Source organism: Salmo salar, chromosome 29 (assembly GCF_965601325.2).
Source record: "Salmo salar chromosome 29, fSalSal1, whole genome shotgun sequence".
NCBI classification, from domain to species: Eukaryota; Metazoa; Chordata; class Actinopteri; order Salmoniformes; family Salmonidae; genus Salmo; species Salmo salar.
Window position 1 is genome coordinate 12,332,012 of NC_138319.1, and position 17,858 is coordinate 12,349,869.

The following is a 17,858-nucleotide window of genomic DNA, read 5'->3' on the forward strand; positions in this document are numbered from 1 at the left end:
AAGCCAAAGTGTCAAATCGTTACAGCTCTGAAGTTCACAATTCATGTTATTCAATTCAAAATGTCGGCTAGAAATGTCAACTCTGTATGGCAAGCGTGAATGTCTGACTGAAAACTTATGAGGCTGCTTTGAGCCACAGCTTGTTCTAGCTACATTAACAATCTTATCACGTCATCATATCATTGCTTTTGCAAGACAGTGTGGTGGTACGGAGAATCCTCACGACCAAGTGAAGAATCTTGTATTGTGTGACACCCCACCAGATCGTTTAGTGTGCGCACCACTACGTTGGCAAGACAAAGAACTACACGAAAGGCATCCGTTTAATGTGAGAGGCTCAGCGGTGTGAGGATTTTGAAAGTCGTGTAGTGTACACCCGGCATTAGAGGACCGTATATAAACATGTTAGAAGTCATGAGGGTCATTGAGGTCTCAGACTAGGGTCAAAGACCAAAGGTTAGCAATGCCACTGACCTGTGCTCAGGGTTAGGCCACTATGCTACATCCTGTGTCAGCTGAGCTGTCAGTAGCTAGCTTGCCCTTCTCATTTTAATTATGATAGATCGCGTTAGTAATAAGCAAAGAACATTGTATCGCAGACAGCGAGAAATAATATCTGAGGTATCTTAGGCATGTGCGATTGAAGCTGATGTATTTGTATGAGATTAATTGAAACTCGCCGTTTAATATATACCATGTACTAAACCACTCGGGGAGTGATGAGAGCTCAGCGAGAGAAGCATTTGAATTCTCTCAGGGAAATTGTTCCATGTCGAGGGATTGGCTCATTGTGCGATATTAACCTTGACGATTATGCGTTTGTCGTTTATTTTCTCTGGATGTTTAAACCTCAATCAGTCTCATTACATTTTCCAAACCGTACAAATGAAGCCGGAACCTTGTCGAAGCATTCGTAGGCATTTATCAACAAAGAACCAAGCCTGCGCCCTGTGAAAGCAATCATGCATTTTTATGAGTTGGAGATACGGATAAAGTGTAAAGCTATAAAGTGTGCTATCCTTTACAATGTGTTTTTGGCGGGGCTGCATCCCAAATGGCACACTATTCTCCATAAAGTGCACTATTTTTGAAAAGAGCCCTATGGACCTTGGTCAAAGGTAGTGCAATTTGGGACACACATAAGGGCATCTGGTTATAGCCTGACCTGGGAATTAAGTATCTGCTGGGGTAGATTAGGAAAGCACACATCATATTCAAACCTGACAGGCAGAGCGAGAGAGAGAGAGAGAGAGAGAGAGAGAGAGACTACCCTCAGGCTAGCATGCGTCTCTGCCTGCTGTTCTGAAGTACTTCAGGTCACATAACTGACCAACATATAGACAGTCCAGACCAAAGGGACTTCTAAATCTAGTGGATACTTTGGACTTTTGAGAAGTCAAAGCAATACCTGTCTTTGTTCATGAACTTGTTATTCTTTGGGGAGAGTGGATGGAGAGGCACTCTTCTTTCATATGTTTTATGCTTTATGGACACACAGATGAGAAGCCGTGGGAGATAGGTGAAGAGGAGATATAGTGAGAAGGGTGCTCCCTTCACAGGGATTGAACCCCGGTCTCCTGCAGGGAATCGCAAATGTGCATAGAGCTGCTAGTAGCCTCTCATAGAGTAGTGATAGTGTTAAGACTCACCTCGATGAAGAATAGGCTTGCGGCCGAGGTGGGGTGATGGTAGATGTAGACGGTGACCAGGACTGTGGCAGCCATGATGAGCATGACCATGAGGATGCCCAGGATCAGTCCAGTGTGCAGGGGGTGTGTGCCCTTCCGCTCTGCAGAACTCTCCTTTGGCATCGCTGGAGAAACACAGCCAAAACACCCTTTAGAATCTCTCTCTTGAACACACAGACCCAAACACTCAGACACAGCCACGCGCGCACACACACGCACCCACGCACAGACAATTGGCACAATCCGTCTACCAGGTGCTTAGAGATTGAACACACACTTTCACTGCATTTTTCCTATTCAACAGTAGGGGACACTCATCATTCATGGATGCTGCTGGTCTCTGTTTCTCCAGTTCTTGTCACGGTAGGGCCTCGCTCTTCATAAACACGCTTGTGATTAAAAGTTAATTTGAACAAATGTTATGATGCTGAAATTATTATTGTATACTGTAAATGCCTTGTTCAGCATTTACAGCCTAATCATAACAACTCTGGTAACAATTCTCCTCCAACCATTCACGGAAGATTCCGGATCTAGCTCAGCCTTCAGCAGCAGATACGGTGTATATGTGTGTGTGTGTGTGTGTGTGTGTGTGTGTGCGTGCGTGTGTATTGAAGGAGGAGATTAGCATCATTGTGGCTTAGCCTGTTTAGCTATTCATGAGCAGCATGCTTCAGCAGAGGCATGAGATATAAAATCTAAGTTTATTGGTTGTGTACACAGATTTAGAGTTGTTATAGCAGGTGCGGCGAAAGGTGCAGATAATCCCAAACCAAGGTTAGCCTATGGTGTTATTGGATGGGAGAAAATGGATGGCGATATTGAGAGTTATCAGACACTCTTCAGTAATGACAGTCCAGTTTGATAAGGTGGGTGTGTGGAGAGGAGACTCCATAATGATTGACTGTCCTACGGAGAGCCATAAATGAATGTGAATGTGTCATCTTCACGTCTGTGGGACGAGACAGAGACAAACCTGTCCAAACTGGCAGCCAGTTCTGAATCACTAACTGACACCTCCAACTCTGAAGATCACATTAACATAACAATGTTGTGATTGTTTTCTTAAAGGTGCAATATGCAGAAATCACACCGCCATTTCCTCTTCCCTAAAATTCAAATAGTTCGCCTAATTTCAGTTTATGTGACAAAACCATCAATGTATGGCGTAGAGAATCATGGTACCATCTAACCCGCTGTGAAATGTATTTTCAATAAGCAAAAATATTGTATTTTCAGCTGTTTGAAGCTGGTGTACAAAACCGAAAGTTAAAGATGCAAAAATGAAACTTAAGAACAGAAGGCATAGAAATAGCGCACATAGAATAGATCTACCGCTTCTTAGACTTGCTTTCAATGAGAATGACAGCTTTATAACTGAATTTGGACGGGTCGCCCAAAAAGTTAAATATTGCATCTTTTAAGTTTGAACTACTAGTACTACTTCTACTACTACTAGTCAATTGAAACCTGCCCTCTAACAATCAAAGCTGAAAGCCTGATAATAAGATAACATTGGAACACCCTGTTCTATATTCTCACCATGTTTGATTCCCACTGATGTGTGTGTTTGTGTGTGTGTGTGTGTGTGTGTGTGGTGTGTGTGTGTGTGTGTGTGTGTGCGTGTGTGCGCGTGCGCATGTGATTGTGTGTGAGCCCCAGTGGAGGCTGGCCCATCGATCATCGCAGGAGTGAGCTAATGAAGTGATGACCGTCACAGCTTTTTTCTCTCAGCTCTTACAGATTTATGGCAGCATTCCTTTCTGGGTCTATTTATTTATTGTGTATGTATATTTGTTTACTTTTCTATTCGCTTTCTTGGTTTAATTAGTGACGAGCCACCCACCAGTGCCACAGGCAGCTCCCTCCTCTCCTGGCTCTCTGCCTTATTGATCTCCATCATCACAGAGGAAAACAGGGAGGTCCAGAGTGCTAATCAAACCTGTTTGCTAAAACATGGCCCGTCATTGTGGATTTACATACAGGTAACTGCCAAAATAATGGAAACAAGTGAGTAAATGAGGGATACAAAGTATATTGAAAGCAGGTGCTTCTACACAGTTGTGGTTCCTGAGTTAATTAAGCAATTAACATCCCATCATGCTTAGGGTCAGCGATGGGCAGTTATTTCTGTTAAATGTATTTGAAATATGTATTTTGTCATCTGTATTACGCTGGGCTGAACTAAACTCCAAAATATTATGTAACAACTGTCACGATCGTCGTTGTAATCATACTCAGACCAAGGTGCAGCATACGTAGAGTTCCATATCTTTATTAAATTAAACTCACAAAAACAATAAAGAGCAACGAACACGTGAAGCTATGGAGTGCTCACAGGCAACTACACATAAACAAGATCCCACAAAACACAGTGGGGAAATGGCTGCCTCAATATGATCCCCAATCAGAGACAACGATAAACAGCTGCCTCTGATTGGGAACCATACCAGGCCAACATAGAAATAAATAAACTAGAATGCCCACCCTAGTCACACCCCGACCTAACCAAAATAGAGAATAAAGGATCTCCAAGGTCAGGGTGTGACAATACCCCCCCAAAGGTGTGGACTCCAGCCGGAAAACCTGACTCTATAGGGGAGGGTCCGGGTGGGCATCTAGCCTCGGTGGCGGCTCCGGTGCGGGACGTAGACCCCGCTCAGCTCGCGGATCCGCCCACTTCGGTGGCGACTCTGGTGCAGGGATCGTCGCCGTAAGCTCCGGGCCATGGATCGTCGCCGTAAGCTCCGGGCCATGGATCGTCGCCGGAGGAACCAGACCGTGGATCATCGCCGGGGACTCCAGACCGTGGATCGTCGCCGGAGGAACCGAGCCGTGGATCGACCTAGGAGGTTTCAGACCGTGGACCGTCGTGGGAGGTTCCGGACCGTGAACCGTCGTAGGAGGTTCCGGACCGTGGACCGTCGTGGGAGGTTCCGGACCGTGAACCGTCGTGGGAGGTTCCGGACCGTGGACCGTCGCGGGAGGTTCCGGACCGTGAACCGTCGCGGGAGATTCCGGACCGGGGCCCGTCGCGGGAGGTTCCGGACCGGGGCCCGTCGCCGGAGGCTCCGGACCGGGGCCCGTCGCCGGAGGCTCCGGACCGGGGCCCGTCGCCGGAAGCTCCGGACCGGGGCCCGTCGCCGGAGGCTCCGGACCGGGGCCCGTCGCCGGAGGCTCCGGACCGGGGCCCGTCGCCGGAAGCTCCGGACCGGGGCCCGTCGCCGGAAGCTCCGGACCGGGGCCCGTCGCCGGAAGCTCCGGACCGGGGCCCGTCGCCGGAAGCTCTGGACTGGGAACCGTCGCCGGAGGCTTGGTGCATGGAGCTGGCACAGGACGTACCAGGCTGGGAAGAAGCACTGGAGGCCTGGTGCGTGGAGCTGGCACAGGGTGTACCGGGCTGTGGAGGCGCACTGGAGGTCTGGAGCGTAGAGCTGGCACAATGTGTCCTGGACAGGTGACAACCTTCGCACAGCAAGTGCGGGGGGCTGGCAAAGGACGCACTGGGCTGTGGAGGCGCACTGGAGACACGGTGCGTAGAACCGGCACAGGACGTACTGGGCCGTGGAGGCGCACTGGAGGTCTGGAGCGTATAGCTGGTACAACGTGTCCTGGACAGATGACAACCTTCGCACGGCAAGTGGTGGGAGCTGGCACAGGACACACCGGGCTATGGAGGCGCACTGGAGACACGGTGCGTAGAACCGGCACACATTGTACCGGAGCGATGACACGCTCCTCAAAGCGAGTGCAGAGAGCTGGCACAGGACGTACTGGGCTGTGGAGGCGCACTGGAGACCTGGTGCGTTGAGCCGGCACAGATGGTACCGGACAGATGACACGCTCCTCAGGACGAATACGGGGAGCTGATACAGGTGGCATCGGACGGCTAACACGCCCCTCAGGGCGAATGTCTTGCCTCCCCAGCCAAACCAACAGCTCTTCCACTTCACTCTCTTCACATTTCGCCAACCACTCCTTGAAGGCCTCTATCTCACCCCTCCGTTCACTCTCTCTCAATCTATCCAACGCTTCCTCCATGGTCTCTAACTCACCCCTCAGCATCACCGCCCACCCCGTGTGTCCCCCCCCCATTTTTTTTGAGGTTGTTTCTTGGGCCTACGTCGTGGCCGCGAGCCCCGAAGTCGCCGCTTTTCCTCCTTTGCTGCTTCCACCTGCTTCCATGGCAGGCTTTTGTCTCCTGCCATTATTTCCTCCCAAGTCCAGGATGTCCTCCAATCCTGACTTTCCTCCCAGGCCCAGGATCACTGCTCCTCCTGGGCACGCTGCTTGGTCCGTGGGTGGTGGGATCTTCTGTCACGATCGTCGTTGTAATCATACTCAGACCAAGGCGCAGCGTACGTAGAGTTCCACATCTTTATTAAATGAAACTCACAAAATCAATAAAGAGCAACAAACACGTGAAGCTATGGAGTGCTCACAGGCAACTACACATAAACAAGATCCCACAAAACACAGTGGGGAAATGGCTGCCTAAATATGATCCCCAATCAAAGACAACGAGATACAGCTGCCTCTGATTGGGAACCATACCAGGCCAACATAGAAATAAATAAACTAGAATGCCCACCCTAGTCACACCCTGACCTAACCAAAATAGAGAATAAAGGATCTCCAAGGTCAGGGCGTGACAACAACATACCTTTGAGAGCTGTAATTTGTATTTTCAAAATACTTTTATAATAAATAAAAAATTCTAACGGTTCCCATTTTTGTGGCCCCATTTTACCCTGCATTGGTATCAGAAGTCTGATGGCACTGTAGTGTGATAAGACCATCTGCTAAATTAACTAAATATAAATATATACATTGCATGCGGAAAGTATTTAGACCTCTTCCCTTTTTTCACATTTTGTTATGTTATTGCCTTATTCTAAAATGGATTAAAGAAAGAAAATCCTTATCAATCTACACACAATATCCCCCTAATGAAAACAGAAATACCTTATTTACATAAGTATTCAGACCCTTTGCTATGAGACTCGAAATTGAGCTCAGGGGCATCCTGTTTCCATTGATCATCCTTGAGATGTTTCTACAACTTGATTGGAGTCGACCTGTGGTAAATTCAATTGATTGGACATGATTCGGAAAGACACACACCTGTCAATATAAGGTCCCACAGTTGACAGTGCATGTCAGAGCAAAAACCAAGCCATGAGGTTGAATGACTTTTCAGTAGAGCTCCGAGACAGGATTTTGTGGGTACCAAAAAATGTCTGCAGCATTAAAGGTCTAAGGACACAGTGGCCTCTATCATTCTTAAATGGAAGAAGTTTGGAACCACCAAGACTCTTCCAAGGGTTGGCCGCCCGGCCAAACTGAGCAATCGGGGGAGAAGGGCCTTGGTCAGGGAGGTGACCAAGAACTCGATGGTCACTCTGACAGAGCTCCAGAGTTCCTCTGTGGAGGTGGGAGAACCTTCCAAAAGGACAACCATCTCTGCAGCACTCCACCAATAGGGCCTTTATGGTAGAGAGGCCAGACGGAAGCCACTCCTCAGTAAAAGGCACATGACAGCCGCTTGGATTTTGCTAAAAGACACCTAAAGGACTTTTAGACCAGGAGAAACAAGATTCTCTGGTCTGATAAAACCAAGATTGAACTCTTTGGCCTGAATGCCAAGCGTCACGTCTGGAGGATACCAGGCACCGCTCACTCCATCTCCAAGAAATACTGGTGGCCCACCATGGCGCAGGATGTGACTCACTATGTCGGGGTCCCGTGTGGCTCAGTTGGTAGAGCATGGTGTTTGAAACGCCAGGGTTGTGGGTTCGATTCCCACGGGGGACCAGTACGGGGAAAGAAATGTATGCATTCATTACTGTAAGTCGCTGGATAAGAGCGTCTGCTAAATTACGTAAATGTATGTCAACTCATGTTCAGTATGTGCCCAAACTAAATCCCTCTGGCACGCTCCAACAGGGAGACTCATTCCCCTTCCTGTACCCCATTGGTTTTGTCACCGATCTCGTCCCTTTGACGGTTTCACCACCATTCTGGTGATTGTGGACAGATTCTCAAAATCATGTCGGTTTATTCCTCTCTCTCTGGTCTCTGTACCGCTCTCCAGGTCGCTGAGGCACTGTTTCAGCAGGTCTTCCGGCACTATGGCCTTCCGGAGGACATCGTCTCCGACCGTGGCTCCCAATTCACATCATGGGTATGGAGGGCTTTCATGGAGAAGCTGGGGGTCATGGTCAGCCTCACTTCCGGGTACCGGCCTCAGTCCAACAGGCAGGTGGAGAGGATGAACCAGGAGCTGGGGAGGTTCCTGAGGAGTCACTGACAAGACAGACAGGGGGAGTGGGCCCGATTATTTCCCTGGGTGGAATATGCCCAGAATTCATTACGTCACTCCTCCACCAGGCTGACTCCCTTCCAGTGTGCCCTGGGTTATCAGCCAGCCCAGGCTCCGTAGACTCCGAGCCAGACCGAAGCCCTTGTGGTGAAGGAATGGTTCGGGGCGCAGAGGAAGTTCGGTTTGATGCTCACTTGAGACTCCAGCGCGCTGTCCGTCGCCAGAAGGAGCAGGCGGCTCGCCACCACAGTGAGGCTTCCATGTTTCATCCTGGTGATCGCGTCTGGCTCTCCACCAGGAACCTCCCACTCCGCCTGCCCTGCAAGAAGCTGCGCCCACAGTTTGTGGGGCCATTTAAGGTCCTCCGGAGGGTCAACGAGGTGACTTATAGGTTACAGCTTCCCACTAACTACCGGATCTCACCTTTTCATGTTTCTCTCCTCAGGCCGGTGGTTCCTGGTCCCCTGGATGAGGGGAAAATTCACAAATTCTACAGCACAATGGCAGAGTCATGTTTTAAGTGTAAAACTAATAGTGACTCAATAGTCCATGCTTTCTGGGAATGCTATAAAGTCCCGAAGTTGGGGGCGGAGCTAGAAAGTTGGCTGTCAGAAGTATTACAATGTAAACATACTTTTAGTCCATCTGTCTGCATATTTCAAGACATGGCATATGGGGATGTAATGAGATCCCGGATGGATTTGACGATTCTCTTCTCATCACTCATCTTGAAAAAACATATACTAAACACTTGGAAATCAATCAATCCCCAATAATTAACACAATTGTAAAATCTAATGATTTATTATTAAAATATTGAAAGTGCGTGGTCTACGGAGAGAAACAATATGGAGCAGTTTCAGGCGGAAAGTGATGTGGGTGTATGGGAGACGGGGGTATGTGCTAGTGGGTCTGGCCAGGTGTGATGTAGTTGATGTTTGTATGATGTTGTTGTTTGTATCTGTATGCTTTGTTTTGTTTATAAAAGATAAAATAACATCTTAAAAAAAAGGTACATTGAAGCTAGTTCTGGCTCGTGGTGGCCCAATGCGATATTATGACACTTTATGTTGGTGTTTCCTTTATTTTGGCAGTTACATGTACATCTTATCTGAAGTATTTACCTCATTATGTGAAGCAAATGTCTGTGAAAAACAGACTATAACCCACTAAGCACAAAACATTAATAAAAAAAAATGCAAATGTGTAGTTTGGGTTGAAAAGAAGTTGAAAATATATACTGCTCAAAAAAATAAAGGGAACACTTAAACAACACATCCTAGATCTGAATGAAAGAAATAATCTTATTAAATACTTTTTTCTTTACATAGTTGAATGTGCTGACAACAAAATCACACAAAAATAATCAATGGAAATCCAATTTATCAACCCATGGAGGTCTGGAATTGGAGTCACACTCAAAATTAAAGTGGAAAACCACACTACAGGCTGATCCAACTTTGATGTAATGTCCTTAAAACAAGTCAAAATGAGGCTCAGTAGTGTGTGTGGCCTCCACGTGCCTGTATGACCTCCCTACAACGCCTGGGCATGCTCCTGATGAGATGGCGGATGGTCTCCTGAGGGATCTCCTCCCAGACCTGGACTAAAGCATCCGCCAACTCCTGGACAGTCTCTGGTGCAACGTGGCGTTGGTGGATGGAGCGAGACATGATGGCCCAGATGTGCTCAATTGGATTCAGGTCTGGGGAACGGGCGGGCCAGTCCATAGCATCAATGCCTTCCTCTTGCAGGAACTGCTGACACACTCCAGCCACATGAGGTCTAGCATTGTCTTGCATTAAGAGGAACCCAGGGCCAACCGCACCAGCATATGGTCTCACAAGGGGTCTGAGGATCTCATCTCGGTACCTAATGGCAGTCAGGCTACCTCTGGCGAGCACATGGAGGGCTGTGCGGCCCCCCAAAGAAATGCCACCCCACACCATGGTTGACCCACCGCCAAACTGGTCATGCTGGAGGATGTTGCAGGCAGCAGAACGTTCTCCACGGCGTCTCCAGACTCTGTCACGTCTGTCACATGTGCTCAGTGTGAACCTGCTTTCATCTGTGAAGAGCACAGGGCGCCAGTGGCGAATTTGCCAATCTTGGTGTTCTCTGGCAAATGCCAAACATCCTGCATGGTGTTGGGCTGTAAGCACAACCCCCACCTGTGGACGTCGGGCCCTCATACCACCCTCATGGAGTCTGTTTCTGACCGTTTGAGCAGACACATGCACATTTGTGGCCTGCTGGAGGTCATTTTGCTGCTGGGTTGTTGCCCTCCTACGGCCTCCTCCACGTCTCCTGATGTACTGGCCTGTCTCCTGGTAGTGCCTCCATGCTCTGGACACTACGCTGACAGACACAGCAAACCTTCTTGCCACAGCTCGCATTGATGTGCCATCCTGGATGAGCCACTTGTGTGGGTTGTAGACTCCGTCTCATGCTACCACTAGAGTGAAAGCACCGCCAGCATTCAAAAGTGACCAAAACATCAGCCAGGAAGCATAGGAACTGAGAAGTGGTCTGTGGTCCCCACCTGCAGAACCACTCCTTTATCGGGGGTGTCTTGCTAATTGCCTATAATTTCCACCTGTTGTCTATTCCATTTGCACAACAGCATGTGAAATTTATTGTCAATCAGTGTTGCTTCCTAAGTGGACAGTTTGATTTCACAGAAGTGTGATTGACTTGGAGTTACATTGTGTTGTTTAAGTGTTCCCTTTATTTTTTTGAGCAGTGTATATTTCAACCAATTTCAGTGGGAAAGTATTTATAATCTAATATCAATCTGTAATCACCAGAGGGATGTACAACAAAGGAGAATCAATGAGTTAGCCAGCCATATTCTGAAATAATGATTATTATTTTTTGGCTTGAAATGTCAAATTGACTCAACAACCAAAAACACATACCCATGTTAAGCTTTCTTAATCAATAGTTATTTCTGGTTGTTTATCAAAGTTAGCTGGCTAACTCATTGATCCTAATATACCCATCTGGGCTGAGAGTGAAAACAAAACAAAGTACTACAGGGATCAAGATAACGTAGCTATGCTTGGGATTGGGACTTTTATTGTGTGTCGATGGATGTGTGTGTGTGTGTGTTCGTGCGTCTCTGTGTTTGTTTGAGTTCTTTGTCTCAGAGCATAAAGATTTGGACCACACTATAAAACATGACCTATCTGTACAAAATGTCTTAGCCACTGTGTTACAATGAATTGGGCAAATCCTTCATCAGTCCCTTATAGACTCCTCTCTCATTCATACCCTTCTCCTTAGCAGAGATGATCCATTTGGCTCACAAAAATCTAATCCCCTCTCAACTACTTCATGAAACCAAAACTGGGGCCCAAAAAACAACACCACCACCAAAAGTGAAACTAGAGCTGGAATGCCCCTTTCTTTTCTCCTTTTCTTCCCTGGAAGGCAATTTGTCTGTGAGGAGAGTACAGAGTCAAACTGCCTATCCTTACACAGTTGGAGGCAGCTACTCCACAGTAGTGCCGAGGCTGTTAGTCTGAAGTGTTAGCAGGTTAGCAGGTCCGTTGTGCACCCAGCGCTCAGAGTGAGAGGGGAACTTGGTTTTGGAACGAATATCACGTGAAATGTGAAAACAAAAATTTGGCGTTAGAACTTTTACACTGCTTTTTAACATACAATGCTCTCAGGATTTGAACTGCCATGGAGTGCATTAATCTCTCAGCAGTGCCACCAGGTACTGATTTGTTACCAAGAACATATATCCATACACTCTCAAAAATAAGAGTATGGTTACAATAAAATGTTGCTCCCTGATTTACAAAAATATAAAAAAAAGGTACACATAAGGCACATTCAGAAGTACACATTGGAATTCACATTGTACTGGTCGATACCTTTTAGAGTACATGTGCGGATAATCTAGTATAATGGTATGTTTCTACACAATATATTCAATATAAGGTACAATCATTACTGCACTTTGAAATGTAGGTGGAGTTGATGTGCTGGCTTGGGCTCATTACCATTTTTGGTGTAAAATATGTTGTATTGAGGCAACCGTCAGTGGAAATGTTATGTTATGTTGATTAAGGTTGAGCACCTGTTTTGACACTGTCAGTTCTGCAATCTTTGTATGAACTTGTGACAATGAAGAACTGCACTGATAAGATGTTACTGTGCATTTATCAGTAGCTTCATAGCAGCTGGTTCACAGAAAGTTAATGTTTAATTTTCTATAACTTACTGTCAACAAGTCAGTTATTGTCAATTTCACAGTAACTTACTCTAGCTAATCTGTCACACTTCCTGGCCTGATGGCAAGCAGGAAAGTGGATATTACAATGACATTGTGACTAGCTATAAAATAAATACTGTATGGCGCTTTAATATCACATGCACTTATGCCAGCCTTTAACAAGACTTGAGTACTGGCAGTGTAGAAACATATTGTTTATGAACAGAACACATTAACTGGGATAACATTCCCTCTCATGGGAGACCAAAAAAAGCTTACTGAATGCCATGCCTCCAATAAGCTACCTGTGCAGTATTCAGATAAACTGACGGTACTACAGTAGGCTGCCAATCAGCAAGTAATGTTGCATGTTGTCTATAGCCGCCATCCACATAGCTGATGTTTTGACGTGTCGGAGGTGGAACTGCGTTAGAGCTGTTCAATTCACAAGCGGCTCCCAGCGTTATACCTAAAGTGGACATTGTCATTGGCAGCACGGAGTCGCATTAAGAGAAATCCCATGCAGCCTCGTTTACAAGTTTGAATACTGGAATGTGAGAAGTAATCTACACCTCGATTAGGCTGATAGAAATCCTCATTATTTTGTCGAATGATTTTCAATTTAAGCGTCATTATTTCTATATAGCCTTCACTTTCTCATTCAGAACTTCTAACGCCAGTGGGAAGGGTGTAGCTTCGTGACAACAATCACAACGATTTGACAGCTCCAATGAAGTTCCACTTCTGGCACCGCCAAAACATTAGTTATGCGGTTGTCGGCTATCGCCGGTTAACTCTTGAACTGATTGAATCTAGGCCTTATTGAAATCAGAATACAGCAGCATACTGTAATTTTATAGAAATAACACCAAGTTTATTTTAAGCAAAGTGTTAAAAAGTATTCTTGGCAATATATGTATAGTCAATTGCCATTATGTCCACAGTCTTGGTGGCACAGCAGGAACTTCAGTTACCTAGCAACCAAGAGGTTGGGATTTCAAATCCCAAATTAGGTAATTAAATGTTTTTAATTTTTATAATATGTATTTATTTTTGTGTTTTTGAAATGTATTTACCTCAGTTTATTTTAGTTAATACTTTCTCAACCCTTTTTTTCTTAAAACTGCATTGTTGATTAAGGGCTTGTAAGTAAGCATTTCACTGTAAGGTCTACACCTGTTGTATTAGGCGCATGTGACAAATAAAATTAGATTTGATGTTGTTTCATGTTATCACATGTTGAAATTTTGCGTCCCAATGCTCTCATATGTTATCAAATTAACGTCACATTTTTTTTGTAAGGGGAGGCACATCTAAGCCACTTGGGCAGTGGAGACAGTGGTGTGTATAAATCTACATGTTATTCACATTGGGTCACAAAGCTGAAAGCTGGCAAAACAATAGCCTGTAAAACAAAGTTACAAGTGGTGGCATTTTAAATCGGAAGTTTACATACACCTTAGCCAAATACATTTAAACTCAGTTTTTCACAATTCCTGACATTTAATCTGAATAAAAATGTCCTGTCTTAGGTCAGTTAGGATCACCACTTTATTTTAATTATGTGAAATGTCAGAATAATAGTAGAGAGAATGATTTATTTCAGCTTTTATTTCTTTCATCACATTCCCAGTGGAACAGAAGTTTACATACACTCAATTAGTATTTGGTAGCATTGCCTTTAAATTGTTGAACTTGGTCAAACGTTTCGGGTGGCCTTCCACAAGCTTCCCACAGAGCTGGTGACAGAGCTGGTGTAACTGAGTCAGGTTTGTAGGCCTCCTTGCTTGCACACACTTTTTCAGCTCTGCCCACACATTTTCTATTGAGGTCAGGGCTTTGTGATGGCCACTCCAATACCTTGACTTTGTTGTCCTTAAGCCATTTTGCCACAACTTTGGAAGTATGCTTGGGGTCATTGTCCATTTGGAAGGTCCATTTGCGACCAAGCTTTAACTTCCTGACTGATGTCTTGAGATGTTGCCACAATATATCCACTTACTTTTCCTCCCTCACGATGCCATCTATTTTGTGAAGTGCACCAGTCCCTCCTGCAGCAAAGCACCCCCACAACATGATGCTGCCACCCCCGTGCTTCACGGTTGGGATGGTGTTCTTCGGCTTGCAAGCGTCCCCCTTTTTCCTCCAAACATAACAATGGTCATTATGGCGAAACAGTTCTATTTTTTTTTTCATCAGACCGGAGGATATTTCTCCAAAAAGTACGATCTTTGTCCCCATGTGCAGTTGCAAACCGTAGTCTGGCCTTTTTATGGCAGTTTTGGAGCAGTGGCTTCTTCCTTGCTGAGCGGCCTTTCAGGTTATGTCGATATAGGACTTGTTTTACTGTGGATATAGATACTTTTGTACCCGTTTCCTCCAGCAGCTTCACAAGGTCCTTTGCTGTTGTTCTGGGATTGATTTGCACTTTTCGCACCAAAATACGTTCATCTCTAGGAGACAGAACGCGTCTCCTTCCTGAGCGGTATGATGGCTGCATGGTCCCATGGTGTTTATACTTGCGTACTATTGTTTGTACAGATGAACATGGTACCTTCAGGCATTTGGAAATTGCTCCCAAGGATGAACCAGACTTGTGGAGGTCTACAATTCTTTTTCTGATGTCTTGGCTGATTTCTTTTGATTTTCTCATGATGTCAAGCAAAGAGGCACTGAGTTTGAAGGTAGGCCTTCAAATACATCCACAGGTACACCTCCAATTGACTCAAATTATGTCAATTAGCCTATCAGAAGCTTCTAAAGCCATGACGTCATTTACTGGAATTTTCCAGGCTGTTTAAAGGCACAGTCAACTTAGTGTATGTAAACTTCTGACCCACTGGAATTGTGATACAGTGAATTATAAGTGAAATAATCTGTCTGTAAACAATTGTTGGAAAAATTACTTGTGTCATGCACAAAGTAGATGTCCTAACCGACTTGCCAAAACTATAGTTTGTTAACAAGAAATTTGTGGAGTGGTTGAAAAACGAGTTTTAATGACTCCAACCTAAGTGTATGTAAACTTCCGACTTCAACTGTACATCAGTAATGTCTGGAAAGGAATACATGGAATGATACCATTCAATTTACTCCATTCCAACTATTATTATGAGCCGCCCTCCTCTCATCAGCCTCCACTAGTAGTCTCAGTGTCTCAATCATCAAAAATGGGTGAATATTCTTCTGCTACTGCTTGCATGGCCTTGAAAGGTGGACATGTGCATGGTCTTAGTTCATTGTTTATTCAGTCTAATGAAGCAAAGTCACGTCATGACACAGCCACATGAATGGGACTGTGGGGGGTCATGGCAGACATAGATGGAGTCCAACATTGAACCATCTCCCTATGATCAATCACGCTGTGTCCTCCTCATAAACGCTCTCACCACATTAACCTGCTTACTGAGCCTTCAGACAGCAATAAAAACACATTAGCACTAGGAGATAGAAGATTAATTGAATGACCGTGTGGACCCAGACCACGCTATCCCTTTTAGCACCACATTACTGACAATACAGTGTCACAGGGCCACAGCCATCCTCTCACCTGGCTAATGTGTCTAGCAAGGCTAATCAGCACATATACTGAGGTTGTGTCCCAAATAGCACCCTTTTCCATACGGCTCAAGTCAAAAGTTGTGCGCTATGTAGGGAATAGGGTGCCATTGGCGATGCAGCCTGATTCATTCTGCCAGATTCAAAGGGAGAAAGAGCCTATTTCTCATCCTGATTTTAAATGGAGGATAAGGAGTGTCCTGTCCTCTTAGAGTTGCCTCTGCAGTGAGACAGTACGGTACATCCCTATTGTCCCTTATCTTATCACTTAGCCGCGGCTAATCGCCTTAGCGTTTTCTGCCATGCTCCATGTTTCCCAAGGTTAAAGGACACACGCACTGATGGATCTGATAGAAATTACACTAAAAACAAGCCCAAAGCTAGGACACGATGCAGAGAGATGATGGGTTCAATGTAGAGTGGATGAGATGCACTAAATATGAAATACTAAATACACAGCTAGCATTGCTTAAAATATTTTTGTTGTTGGTATTTTCAGATTTTATTGAACAGATAGTGAGAGTAGATGACATTGGGGGAAGATAGAGGTTGTGTCAAAGGCCTTTAAGCCAGATGCAGTTTAGTTTAGCCTACTCAAACACCCGGCCCAAACAGAGAGGGATGCTATGTTAACTAGCTGGCTATGGCTATCCAACACTGGAACTCTTCCAAGTCAAGGTAAGCTTTTGGTTTTATAAATGTATTGCCACTGGGGCTCGCCGGTGTAACTGCTAAACTGCTTGCTGAATGTACACTGTACTGCATGATTGTAGTGGGTTTACTAACACGTTAGTTGTAGTAGCTATGTTGACTAGACTATGACGTTAGCTAATATGGTGACAACGATGTAGGCTGTGTGTAGAGGTTAGCGGTTATCATATTAAGGTTTGGCTTGGAAAGTTTTTTTGTGCCTGGTCACAGACAGCTGATGTGTTGTGCACTGAAGTCCAAAAAGGTCAGAGGAGGAGCGAGCGTAGATGCGAGAAGGAATTATACAACGATCAAAGGGATCATACTGTTTGTATGTGGATGCTATGAAAGTGAACTGTGTTTGTGTGTGAGATCAGGGGTGTATTCATTCTGCCGATTCTGTTGAAAAACTTTTCTTATGGAGAAGCAAATGGAACAAAACGGGGATAAACATACCTGAATTTGTCCAGTAGAAACTAATGATTACACCCTAGATCAGCTAGATGCAGGCAAGAGTTTGTAAGGAGGTATTGAATATGTCAACGTCTGTCACCTTGACTACACAAATTTCTCTCGACCTGTAAACTTTGTAAACTTTCATTCATAGGATGTAGCAACCTCATGATGGGTATAGGGAACATTTGAGTATTATGTAGTAGCCTAAACCTATCGATGTTACATTGAGCTGGGTGAATGGAATATGAATGACACTCATCCAATATGCTGTAATAGAAATAAGGCCATGCTCAGACAAACAATGTGCATCCTTTTAATTAAACGGCACCGACCGCCACTGTTCCAGGTAATACCCTTTTTGGTTCCAGGTAGAACCCTTTTGGTTTCATGTAGATCTCTCTGTGGAAAGGGTTCTACATGGAACTAAAAAGGGTTCTTCAAAGGGTTCTCCTATGGGGAGCGCTGAATAACCCTTTTAGGTTCTAGATAGCACCTTTTTTCCCTAAGAGTGAAGATGTGTGCTAAACCTGCGGCCACCACGGGAGGTTGGTGGCACCTTAACTGGGGAGGACGGCCACATGGTAGTGGCTGGAGCGGAATTATGTGGTTTCCATGTGTTTGATGCCATTCCATTCGCTCCGTTCCAGCCTATATTATGGGCCGTCCTTCCCTCAGCAACCTCCACTGGTGGCCACAGCTACCATTACTTTAGACACCCTCTCCATATTGCAGTCCCATGGCTTGGATACTGTGTACGTGAGACTGGTTTGTGGTTGTAATCTCTCACATGCACACTGTGCACCTCGCGACAACATGGTGTGGTTTGGGCTGCAGCAGCCTTTGGCTGTTTGTGGTTTCAGTATGTTCTCAAGATCATCACATTGGCTCGTTCCCTCCCTTTTGGCTTTCACCTTAAGTCCAA

The 17,858-nt window shown here is 45.4% G+C and overlaps 1 protein-coding gene and 1 non-coding gene across 2 annotated transcripts in view; one reads left to right on the forward strand and one right to left on the reverse strand.

Annotated features, from left to right (window-relative positions):
* LOC106590128 (plexin domain-containing protein 2) overlaps positions 1–17,858 on the reverse strand; it is a 193,414-nt gene that overhangs the window by 4,894 nt on the left and 170,662 nt on the right. Inside the window, exon 13 of the mRNA XM_014180733.3 lies at positions 1,650–1,813. Coding sequence (XP_014036208.2) covers positions 1,650–1,813 — 164 coding nt within the window. The remainder of the gene's footprint in view (positions 1–1,649; positions 1,814–17,858) is intronic.
* On the forward strand, positions 7,428–7,503 carry trnas-uga (transfer RNA serine (anticodon UGA)). The gene has a single exon. It is a non-coding gene; the product is annotated as a tRNA-Ser (tRNA).